The 13,298-nt window shown below is 34.9% G+C and overlaps 1 protein-coding gene across 4 annotated transcripts in view; it reads right to left on the bottom strand.

The window, feature by feature from the left end:
- The window catches only part of OPCML (opioid binding protein/cell adhesion molecule like), a 1,489,737-nt gene that overhangs the window by 331,572 nt on the left and 1,144,867 nt on the right, over positions 1-13,298 (bottom strand). For all 4 annotated transcript variants that reach the window (XM_074303775.1, XM_074303776.1, XM_074303777.1 and 1 more), the window contains one exon: positions 11,776-12,008. In XM_074303775.1, coding sequence (XP_074159876.1) covers positions 11,776-12,008 — 233 coding nt within the window. The remainder of the gene's footprint in view (positions 1-11,775; positions 12,009-13,298) is intronic.

Here is a 13,298-nt window from a genome sequence, read left to right as displayed (position 1 = left end):
GCAGACAGAAATAGAGACAGAGAGACAGAGACTGAGACAGAGACAGAGAAACAGAGACAGAGATGAGTGAACAAGAGAGAGAGAGAGATCATAAAACTTCATTAGAAGCTTCAGTGGAATTAGAAGAATCTTTCGGAACCCCAGGGTTTGAAAGTTTGTGTAAGGCACTCAAATTATAAGAGTGATGATGGTCTCCAATGTATTATATAAGTTGATAGACTTACAATTTTATAGAGGAAAAGGATTTAGAATTAGAATATGATCTAATCCAATCCCCTCATTTTACATATAAGAAAATTAAAGTTTAGGGGAGAAGTTGATGAACAGTTGACAACTGTCCATCTTTAAAGAGTACATTGCCACCCCTTTCCATGGCAATGCTATACTAAGAAAATATCAGTTTGACTACAGTGATTTCCTGAATGGCCTCTCAGCAAATACCCATGGACAATATCAGATTGGACATAAAACAAGGGATACTTTACTTTTTTATGCATTTCCACATTACTGCTGGTTTTGAGGATGGTTTATGTAACTGCTCCATTTATTCAATTCCATGGCAGAAAAATAAAAAATAATCCATGGCAAACAAGCAAACAAGGACAATGACAGTTCCAGTTCCTGTACCTTTCTTCTCAACTTTTATATTTATCAAATGACTGAGATACCAGATCCTAACACCTTGGGAGTATGCAAAGAGCTTCAAAGAGAATTTCTTCCAAAAACAAGCTCAAATGTGCTCAAAGGCAGAACTCTTAAATTAAGTTTTTACCAGAATGGCACAGAATGAACACATGTTCAGGCCAAAACACATTTTCATTAGACTTTGCATATATACATTGACCACAAACCCCACTAGACAATATCACCTCTTCTTGTTTCTGGAGCTAAGAGAGCAGCAGCATCTTTCTGTGGAATACATTAATAAAAGCACAGAATGTTGTATCTGGAAAACACTTTAACAGTCATCTGGTCCAACCTACTCATTTTACAAATGAACAAACACAGGCCCAGTAAATTAAGTGACTTATCTGATATCAATTAGAACTTTGTTTTTCTGATTCCCTGTCTAGGGTTGTTACAGTCCCCACTGCTTTTTTTAATCCATATTATTATAAAACAAAACAAAACAAAATCCATATTATTATAAAAGCAAAGCAACTTGGAAATTGGAGGAAAGGCTAACCACGCTAAATTTTAGTTAGCATTTGAAAATGAATAGGAAATTAGAGGTCATTTAGTACAACCTCCTCATTTTATAGATGACTAAAGCATAATATCTTCTTAGTTCTATGCATATATTATTTTTAATAGTTGGGTTCAATTATGGGAGATGAAACAAAAGGAACAAGAAAACTAGATGGAAATAGAAAAAATTATGGAATAGCATTCTATCTGCTTTTCCTAATTGTAATCATGTAAAATTGATCCCTGGACTACCTGGGGCTGGAATCAGACATTTTATCTATTTTCCCTGAGTCATGGGATCTATGCTATGTAACAATTTCTAGAGAACTGACCAAACTGTTTCATGGGTCAACTTTTCCAGACAACACATTTGTTTTAACTAGGGTAATTCTGGAGAAAATATCTTAACTCACAGTGCTGAAAATATTATTGATAGAAATTTCAAGTACCCTCACAGGGCAAAAGGTGGGATATTTGAGGACAAGTAGTGTTTTCCACCATACAAACAGAACTATTTTCCATGTGGGAAACTCAAGCAGAGTGAGCAAAAGAGCAAGAGAGAACAAGAAAGAGAGAGAGAGACAGACAGACAGAAGGGAGGAAGGGAGGAAGGAAAGGAAAGAAGGAAAGAGAGACAGAGACAGAGAGATGGCAGAGACAGAAAGAGACAGAGATAGAGAGATAGAAACAGATCTGCAAGGATCTGAATTTCTTTCAAAAGACCAATACAGCATAATGGGGTGAGAGTGGTTCAAATGTTGGGCTGAAAAGGTTATTAGAATGGTCACCATACTGAATTAATCAAAATGAAAATCTGACAAATGCACATATTCTGATGTACCTTTGGGCATCCAGTTTTGTAAGTTCCTAATCAATACTGCCCTATTATTAAACCATATTTTTAGAGTCTAAATCTTAAATATGCCTTTTACCTAAGCTTCCTACTGTTTGTTATCTTGTGATAACAGAACCATTTTTCCTAGAACCATTACTTCCTTCTTATCCCTTACCTATGAGCTATTAACACAGTAAATGCTTTTGCCCAGAACCAATTAACATCACAGTCAGTTCCAAGGAGGATACTAGGTAAGACTAAGAACACAATATCATAGTCACACAGAAGACCTATATTTAGTAGGGTAAGGCCAGGTGAAAGAATTAATTATTTCATGCCCATAAGTCACTAATTGCAGGTGTGTACACACACACACACACACACACACACACACACACACACACACACACTAAATCCATACCAATCTAAAAGAAATAAAACAGAGAAAAAAGCAGAGAGCAAGAGGGAAGGAACTTCAGTCACAAGGTTCAGTCACTGTGGAGTGGGGAATTAAGACTTGGAGTTGGGAAAATGAGTGTTACTGGATAGCAGAATACATGGAGATAAGAAAAGTATAAGAAAACCACAAAAATAGGAAGAAGTTAAAAAATATATAAGAAAACTACAAAATTGGGAAGAGGTTAAGTTAAGAAGCACTTTAATTAAAAATCAAACAGAAGATAATGTGTTTGATGCTGAAGGTGATAGGCTGCTGCTGGAATTTATTGAATAGGTGAGGGCAATATGGCCAGACTTACATTTTGGAAAAATTAATTTGACAGCTGAATAAAGAATGCAATGGGAAAGGCTGAGACTTGAGGCTGAGAGAACAACTGGAAAGCTATGTCAGTCATCCTAATTTTCTAGCACAAAGAATTAGGAAGTATGGAATGAATTTCTGAATCTTATAGACATCAGAGAAATAGTTAGGAATGTATCACTTCTAGCATTGACATTGTAGAGAATTGAACCAGGTGTCAGGAGATGAGTTGAAATCCTAACATTAACACCTACTAATTCCTGTGTCACCTTGGGTAAGCCACATAATTGCTTTTAGCCTCTTATACTTTCATTTTTAAAAATCACAATTTATAAGATTTCTTCCTTGAACACTCCCAAGGATGATAAAAGGCAGCAATGTAATCCCTCTCTATATATAATCAAGAGTTAAGTGATGTGATCTGTGATGTGGGGTTTGTCACCAAAGGATGGCAGGAACCAAAAATTGGGGTTTGGTCATGTGAAGAATTTACAATGGCCATTATTTTCGGCAAAAGATAGATTTATTTAGGGGAAAGGTGGTACCCCATGAGGTGGGAGCATGCCCTTAGCTATCAGGCTAAATTCTGAAAGGGACCAAGCATTCTAAAAGAGTTAATTAGCTGTAAGGAGAAGTGGGGTTGGGAAGCAGAGTGGGGTTAGGGGAGAGACCACATGGCATGGGGTGGGTGGGTGAGGGCTAAAGAGAAAGGCACTTATGAGGCAGAGTGCCCAAGGTGAGTTGACCCAAAAGAAGGCAGCAGCAAATCCATGGGCCATAAATTCTTTTATAGGGAAATTTTATCCTCAGGATCTCGACTTAACTTGGATTTCTGACTGGATTCCAGGTAGAGGGTGGGACCAAAGAACTAAACTGATCTCTAGGAGCCTTCTTCCTGTTTGCCTAAGGGATTCATTTTTATCAATTTCTCTGGTAACCACACCTAACACTGAAGACCTCATCATTAAGTGTAATAGCAAACAAACAACAACAACAACAACAAAAAAAAAAATTCAAAACCATAAGGGACAGAATAATCACTACCAATATAGACAGAATAATGCTTACATATAGCTACTTCACAGGATTGTGAGCAAAGTGCTTTATAAACATTAAAGCCCTATGTGCCAGAGAGTTTTTCCATCCCTTAAAGCACTGTGTAATTTAAATATACCAATATGGTAATCACTATTAGAAACCATAAGATGGATTTAATGTAGAAGTCCTTTCTTTAGTTTTTTGATTCTCTAAGGGCCTTTGAATTTTCAGTAGTTACATTGGATAAAATGGTATCATTTGAAATGCACATCCCTAGAGGGTTTAGCTTAGGAGTAAATTAATTATCCTCTTCTTTGCCTCTCTCTTAGACTCTTTTTTTCTCTCTGTAATACTCTCTCACAATTCTCCCCTCCCCCTTCCCTCTTGCAGTTTCCAAATCTATTTTTCTTACTCCCATCATCCATTTTCTTTTCTTGGTCTCTGTCCTACATTTCACTCTCCACCTGTGCCACAAACCACAATAACAAAGAGGAGAAGGTAAAAAAGAGAATCTGAAAAGCTCCTATTGATCTAGAAGAGAAATTTCTTTGAAATTTGGAGAGCATCTCCAAAGAGCCCTTACCTAGTATTGCTACAACCCACCAGTCTCTTTAATCTAGGTTTAAGGTCCATTGCCTGCAAGAAACATGTCCTTGTTAATACTTTACACACTTACTCATCACCCACACACCTTTGAATCATCTTTTGTTCTTATCCCCTCAATAGATATTCCTATTTCTTTCATATGTAGGGTGTCCAAGAAGTCTAGGTAAAGCTATACTTTTCAGGACAAAATACCCAGAGATGGTTTTGGATTATGAGTAGAGAGATGGTCTCAGAGTCAGGAAGATGAGGATTCAGTGCCTACTGTTGACATGTACTGACTGCATGATCCTGATCCAATCATTTAATCTTTCAGTGTCCCCCCAGGCAACTCTCAAATTTTCTAAAGTTTCATGGTAGAGAGTCTCCTCCATGGGAGTTCACCATAACAATAGTCTTCATTGTTCTAGATACCAACATGTGAAAGTGAAAGAGAGAGAGAGAGAGAGGAGAGAGAGAGAGAGAGAGAGAGAGAGAGAGAGAGAGAGAGAGAGACAGAGAGAGAGAGAGAGAGAGAGAGAGAGAGAGAGACAGAGAGAGAGAGAGAAAGAGAGAGAGAGAGAGAGAGAGAGAGAGAGAGAGAGAGAGAGAGAGAGAGAGAGACAGAGACAGAGAGAGAGAGAGAGAGACAGAGAGAGACAGAGAGAGAGACAGAGAGAGAGAGAGGGAGGGAGGGAGGGAGGGAGGGAGGGAGGGAGAGAGGAAGAGAGGGAGGGAGGGAAGGAGGGAGGAAAGAAGAATGAGAAATATGAAAAATGTGCTATATGTGTTCAGATGATAAAAGTTAGGATCTCTGTTGTGAATTCCTGGAAGTCAAAAACTCATGATTGATATTCTGTACCCTGTGGATTTCTGGTTGTTCAGTTTTTTTTTCTGAACTTCTCATGACTCCATCTGGGATTTTTTTGGCAGAGATACTGAAGTGGTTTGTCACTTCCTTCTGCAAGAAGGTAAGTAAGAAGTATGCAAGTACTTCTTATAAGTAAACTGAGGCAAATAGCATTAAGTGACTTGTCCAATCACAGCTATTAGGTGTCTGAAATCAAATTTGGACTCAGGAAGAGTCAGCCTTCCAGGTTTCAGGCCTGGCATGTGCCATGTGGCACTGTACCACCCAGTTGCCCATAAACCATGTGAATATTCAGGGAATACTTATTTATTATCTAACAAAATAAAACACTTTGGTCTGGGTTCTTGTCTGCTGTGCTGATGTGCTGCTGTGTTAAGCATGATGTCATATAGAAAATAGTAGAAAGAAACAAAAGAGTAATTCTGCACTGTTTGGGATCTTGAAATGGGTGAAAAAAAATTTCATGATATATGAAAGGAGTCTGATGGGCAAACACTCTGTCAACCATTTCTGTTACACAAGAAATCTACAGTGACAGTCATTTCATTGAGGGCTGGTAGGAGAGAAAAAATATCTGTTCAAGAGCTCATCACTTCAGTCACTGCTGTGGGAAGAGATTTTTGAGTAAGTAGGCCTTGGTTGACTATTTCTGCTCCTTTCAACTACTATTCCTATTTCTTTCTTTTTTTTTTTTTTCTTTCACAGCAAAATTTCTAGACCAAGAATATTGTTGGGTTTTTTTGTTTTGCTTTGTTTTGTTTTGCTTTTAAACCACATATTCCTTTCTTTACCCTCTGCTTTCTGGTTCACAGTATTTTTACTTCACTGAAGCTATTTTCTGACTCATTTCTAGCTATAACAAACTATTTCATATTCATTTTCATGCTTATCCATCTACCTAATACATTTAGGGCTATTGATCAACTATTTCTCAAAATTTTTTTGCAAGAATGTTTTGCTCATGTTTCTGACTCTTCCCCCACTCCTTTCTACTATTCCTTTTCAAATTTAATATGCCTAAAACTAGAATAATCATTTTCTCTTTCATATGATTCTCTATTGTCTTTGTCCTTGCAGGCAATGGGACTTCCACATATTCTCAAATTAAACAAATTAAATTAAATACTTATTAACAATTTGAGTGTTATAAATATCTCTTTCTTAAGCCTGTCATGTATAATCTAATTACCTCTTAAATGTGACTATTTGTTTTCATTTCATATCTAGCTCACATTTTAACAATCTCATTGTTGGGTGACTAAAATATCTTCATGGCTGGTTACTCTGAGTCCCAAATTTTTTCTCTTTTCTAGTAGTTTCTCTACAAACTATTTCCTGGTTGGCTTTTGTTTATTTGTTTTTAAATTTTGATATCCATGAAATAAGGAATGAACACAACTGTTTAAGATCAAATACCTTTCTCCAATGGGCAAGTATTAAAAAAAGTAGGAGCTAAAATCTTTCAAAAGAAGAAATTAAAACAGTCATAATAAATACTGTTCCAAATAAACTGATTTTAGAAAGTCCTGGAAAGATTTACATGAACTGCTGCTGTGTGAAACAAGTAGAACCAAGAACACACTGTACACAATAACAGCAAAAATGTGTGAGGATCAACTAGGAAAAACTTGGTTCTTCTGAGTGGTTCAGTGATTCAAAGCTGTCGCAACAGACTTTAGACAGAAAATGCCATCTGCATGCAGAAAAAGAACTAAGGAGACTAAATGTACATCAACACATGTTATGTTTACTTCTCTTTTCTCTCTCTCTTTTTTTTAATCTCTCCCATGGTTTTTCCCTTTTTGCTCTGATTTTTTCTCTTTCAGCATGATTCACAAAGCAATGTGTGTTAAAAATAAATTTAGAAAAAGAAAGAGAAAAAAAATCATCAAAATAAATAAATGGATGCTGCTCCAAATCACTAATAATAAAAGAAATATCAATTGAAATAAATGGCATTTAGTTTTGCATCCTTAAAGTTAGTAAACATAACAAAAGAGATGCAAAGTCAGTATTATAGGGGCTGAAAATATGCACAAACATTCTTTTTGGTAGAGTTGTAAATTTATTTGACCATTATAGAAAACAATTTATAATTAGGCTAAAACATGACTAATAAATCCATATTCTTTGAACCAGAAATATCACTGTTAGGCATATTATGAAAGGAAGTCAAAAATAGAAATAAAAATATGAATAGCAACGCTTTCTGTGGTTGCAAAGAACTAGAAACAAATAAGTGTTCATTGTACGGGAATGACTAAACAAATTGTGGTACACAAATGTAATGAAATATTAATGTACCTTAAGAAATGTAAATATGAAGAATTCAAAGAATAATATTAAGGGAAGAATGGGAACTGATTTAGAATGAAGTAAGCAGAATCAGGAAAACAATATATAGCTTGTCTACAATAATGTAAATGGAAAAAATTTTTTTAAATTGTATATTATATAATGAGCTCCAGAGAAGAGCTGGAAAAAAAAAATGCAGCTCTTTCCTTTCTTTAAATATGTGGGATCTATGGGTGTGGAACAATTTATATTGTCAGGCTTGCTTAATTAATATATTGGTTAGTTTTTCTCACCTAACTTGTTCCTCCTTCTTTTTCATTTCTTGTTACAGTATAGCTCACTAAGTAAGGAGAAAGGAATCTACTCAGCAATGTAAGTGACAAAAATACAATTATGTGTGTGTATGTGTGTGTGTGTATAGATATATGTATATATATATATTTTAAATTCTACCCAGTATAAGTCCATGATGTCCACATTTTTTCTTTGATTTCGAGAAGCCTAAGCATGTTAAGTACATAATTCATGGCATAATCACACACATGCTTCTACAATGTTTTGAATCTATTCTTTAGTTCCTATATATTTGCATATTATGTATTTTCTACCCAGTTAAATTAGAAATTTCTAGAAGGCAAGAAGAATGTCTTCCATTTTCTTAGTGTTTCCTATATAAACTGAATATAAGATTATATATGTGCATTCAAAAGGCATTTAGTAGATGTTTTACAAATAGTTGAGTAAATACTTAGACCTTTTAGTAAAAGGCACAGCTTAATAAAAAAAACAAAAAACAAACAAAAAAAACTTTTCTCTCACCAAAAAAGACCTGAAATTTTTTCTATCATATATGTGGCAAAAATCACTTCATAAAACAGAAAAGGACATTTTTTTGAGGTTGGAGAGAATATGTCAAATGCACATATTATAGGAACAGAGAATAATAGAGAAGATGACAAACTTGGAATTTTCTCCCTTTTCTGAAGATAGCCAATTGGCTGAAGTAAGGAGATACTAATGTTTCCACATGCACAGAAGATAAACATGAGCTTTTTTAAACAGACAAGTCACAGCTCAGAAATTTTTCAGTTTTTCTCATTGAAAAATCAATACCCATCAGCAGTTTGAAATTAAAGGAAAGATTAGGCCCCAGTTTTATACATGCCTTATTGTATTCCAAAAGCTTTCTACTCAGTCAGATAAATCTTCTTTAAGAGGATTAGGAAAGTTTCATTATCTTTATCTAACCTGAACTAACACTAACTCTGAAAAATTAATCTATAGACTGGACAAAAGCCTATAGCTGTTGTGAAGAAACAGTGCTCTCAAGTTCCTTTCTAATTGAGCAGTGGGGTCTCTTTGCTTCCAACCACTAGAAATCCAATTGGTTTCCAATGAAAGAATAAGTCACCCTTTGTCAGCCAAGAGGACCTACAATCCAGTCTCCTTGGGTCTCCTTCCTCTAACCTCTCAACAATAATATGGAAAAGGTGACAGGTTAGTCTGAAAAAGGTTCCCAGTGGCCTGCCTTATCTTGCCTTTTATAAGTACTTAGGTACTTTGACATAGTACCTCAAATATGCTCAGGTTATAAGGATCCATTGGGTTGAACCCAGGAGACTGTGAACAGTGAACATTTAAAAAAAAAAAAATTCCATCATTATCCATTTACCTTTCTTGTGAGCTAAGCTCTGGCCCAAATGCTCCATATTCCATAGGGAAATACCTGGTCTCCCACTTCCCAACTCAAATTTTTCTTGAACAGGGCAAGAAAGAACATCATTCATTCATGCTCTACAAGTAACCTGTATTTTAGCCCATATTTACTTTGACACACTCATATGATCTGTCTTATTTCCTAAAAAGTGGTAACTTTGTTCCATTTGAACTTGTTCCTGTATGGTGCCTGACACTTCTTTTTATTCCAGTGCCACATTTCCTGAATTTGAAGATAATTTTGTTGTCAAGACCACTGAGGTGCCATTGACACATCACTTCCAATTCTGAGACTTTTCAGTTTCTCTGGAACACAGCCCAGGTGGCAGGTGGGGCAGTGAAAACTCAGACAACCTTGTTTTTTATATCCTCCAAAAACTTTCAAGAAACTCTGAAGCTTATTTCAGCTAGCTATCCTTATCAAGTACTTCTCCCATTTTCTAAAGGGGTACATTAAGTACCATTAGTTTATAGATAGATAGAGTCCTGCTTTCCATGAGGGCCTAGTCCCACTTCTTCTCATGACATAAAATTGACCCATGTTCTTGAAAACTATGCTTTGGCACTTAAATTTTAATAGGTCTTATCAAGCTTCAAAGACTTAAAGAATCAAAGAAATGGATTATATTTCTTATTTTATGTGAATCAATTTAATTACTATTGGAGAAAGTCATCACCAGAAGTTTGAGCCCCAAATAACAATATTTTTTACCAGATCAATTTATGAAGAATCATCTATTAAGGTGGAAAGGTCTATAATTTGCAGTAGTGGAGAAAATACCCCTACTGCTGAAATCACAACTTTTTTCCCCTAGTAGAGAATAAAATAATCTACTATACTAAATCAATAATTTTATCATGGTGTTTTTTTCCTAGGCTGAGTTTATGAAGAGAACATATGAAAGCAGAGTATTTAAGCTATTGCTATACAATATGTTTTAGAGTCTGTGGAAAGATAAAGAATATATTGGAATGATTCAGTAAGAAAAATAGCACACATCAAAAGAAATATTGTAAAGATTCGCTGAAGCATATCATCAAACAGGAAGGATCAAAGTATCATAGATTAGAATCTGAAGAAACCTTAAGAGGCTACTGAGTCAAACCCCCTCTTTTTTACACATGAGATAATTGAGGCACAGAAAGATTGAATGACTTTCCTAGAGTCATAAAAGTCTAAGGGGGAGATTTATACATGTATATGTATGCAGAGAATAGGCATAATTAGGAATTTGGAAACAAAAATAGCCAACTAATTATCAAGGCACATAATCATTAGGAGATTTTGGAATCAATCAAGAGCTTAAAAAACAATACTGAAATATATACATATATATATATATATATATTATATATAATACAATTGTGAAAATAAAGCCTAAATTTAAAAAAAAAAAGATTAATTTTTCTGGATGTAGTTTTCCTTTTGTCCAGTTCTAAAACATATTCACAATTTCTCTTGCCATTATATTTTTAACATTATGATCTGATACAAACTTACTATTGAGGGTACTTTTTTTATCACTATTGTTTTTACAAAGCCACTTTTAAATTTGAAAGTGGATATATGTGTTTGTCACTTTTAGGAGGCAGTTAGATGGCTCAATACACAGAGCATTGGGCCTAGAATCAGAATTTGAATTCAAATCTGGCCTCAAATACTAATTATGGGACACTGGGCAAGTCACTTAACTCTGATTTAATCCACTGGAAAAGAAAATGGCAAATCACTCCAGTATCTTTGTCACAAAAAAAACCATGCAGTCAGGAAGAATCATATATGACTGAATGTCGGAACAAGAACAATTGTACTATTTAAATTAATTTAGCTTTATGAAAAAATGAATGGATGAATATGGATTCATTAATTTCTTTTCTTCTTAGATCTTAAATTGATCTCAAGGATAGACCAGAAAGTAGTTAAAACTGATGTCTGTTATGAGGTTAGACTTTTTCTGGACAGTGGAAGTAAATCTTTTGATGAATTCTGTTAGCTAATGGATCTACTATACATAAAGCAGTAACATAAGCAGAAGGACACTATATATACCCTTGATTAACTAGATTATTTGTACTTTTAAATATACCACATTATAGAAATTTCTTGAAAGTGAAGAGCATATTTGTCTTTAATATGTACTTCCAAGAACATACCAAAGTCATGCACACACTGGGAACCTAAATAACATTTGCCAATGACCTGGTTTAGGAGATTATATGGATGGAAAATATGAATAGACAAATTGACAGCCTTCTAATCTGACACCAAGGCAAAAATAGGACCAAGTAGAAATATTTGACTCAGGGTCATTTGATGAGGTGGAAGCTAGGAATACTAGACTAAGGTTTTAAGACTTGGGTTTCCTAGATATTCATAGAGAATTATTTTTCTTTATACAAATAGTAAAAGATAGCAATCTCCCCCACCAAAGTATCAGCTGTGATAGCCAAGAACTTACATAACAGTCTTTGGACAATGATAAAACTTACCTTGTACTATGAGATGGACCCTAGAGGTTTTCGGATGATTGTCCGTCTGTACAGAGCAGGTGTATGGGCCTTCATCATATACATCCACATCTTGGATCATGATGCTGTATTGGGTTTTTGTGTTGGCCACGATGACCACACGGGGGTCTATGGACCACTTGTCATTTCCAGCATAGAGAATTGTGCTGCGGTTTAGCCAGGCTACCCTTGTAACCCGGGCATCTACAGTACACCTGATAATGGAAAGAGAGACACAGAGAAGACAGCAAGAGCGAGAGCAAAAGTGAGATAGAAGAGAGAGAGAGAGAGAGAGAGAGAGAGAGAGAGAGAGAGAGAGAGAGAGAGAGAGAGAGAGAGAGAGAGAGAGATTAGGATCAGAATCATTGGTTCAGAAAGAGTAATTTCAATTTAAGAATATAATCACTTCTGGATTATGCTTGCTAATAGAGGCATATGTTGCCATGGATTTCTCAAAATAGCATAATTAAAAAAAAAAAAAAAAAGACTCCATTCAGTTTATACAGTATTTTGTTTTGTCCAATTCCTTTTGTTTCCTATCCCCTTCCCAGCTTATGTTGCAATTAGTTTGCAACTTCTGAGCATCTGATGCTACTCAATAGCCAACCAAACTATGTTAGACATGTTTGGAACCCAGGACCTTAACTTCAGATCCAGATTGAATCTATTTTGCTTCAGACCTGCTCAGTGCTAATCAATTCTCTATCTTGTCTAAACTTCCTCAAACCTTAAAACAGTCATAATCTCCCTCACAGGATATTATGAAGAAATAAAAGAAATATATTCATGGTAACAGATCCTAAAACTTCTAGAAATAGATTCAAATTAAGATCTTTTAAGTCTAAGATGAAATACCCTGTGGTACAACAGCTAGAATGATGGACAGGGAATTAAGAAATGGCTTCAAATCCTGCCTTTGACATTGCTAATAAGTAGCAGACGTGGGATTCAAATATGGATACTGATTTTATATACCACAGTTTTTTTATTATACAACTCGATTATATATCTACATATTCAATCTATAATACAATGTTACAATATATAATAATAAAAGAAGAAACAAGCATATTTCACTTTAAAAGTTCAGCCATTTTGGGTAAAATAAAGCAAAACAATCATGGTAGCTATTTAAGTGTTCAGGATAGGAAAGAGTAGAAGAATTATGGCCAATTATGGCAAATTATTCCACTTTCCTATTCCCACCCTTAAGATGTCATGTACTTTCATGTTTCAATATCAATTGAAAGTGAAGGTAATTTCTACTTATTTATTCTCTCATCTTACTCAAATTTATAAATACAAATAACATTCATTTTCTATTTAACTTATTCCTTCAAAGAAAAACAGTGGAAGAAATTACAAGTAAACATTTTTATTACCAATTACTTCAAGGCTGGTCTAAGACAAAACTGTGAAGTGGGAGGATTACTTTTTGAGTGACAAGCCTCGTTTTTCTTTACATTTTTATCCTTCTATCCATGTAGATAGATTCTCTTTGTAAT

Source organism: Sminthopsis crassicaudata, chromosome 3 (genome assembly GCF_048593235.1).
Source record: "Sminthopsis crassicaudata isolate SCR6 chromosome 3, ASM4859323v1, whole genome shotgun sequence".
NCBI lineage: Eukaryota > Metazoa > Chordata > Mammalia > Dasyuromorphia > Dasyuridae > Sminthopsis > Sminthopsis crassicaudata.
Note: the sequence above shows the minus strand (reverse complement) of the source record. Positions and strands in the feature narration are given on the sequence as shown.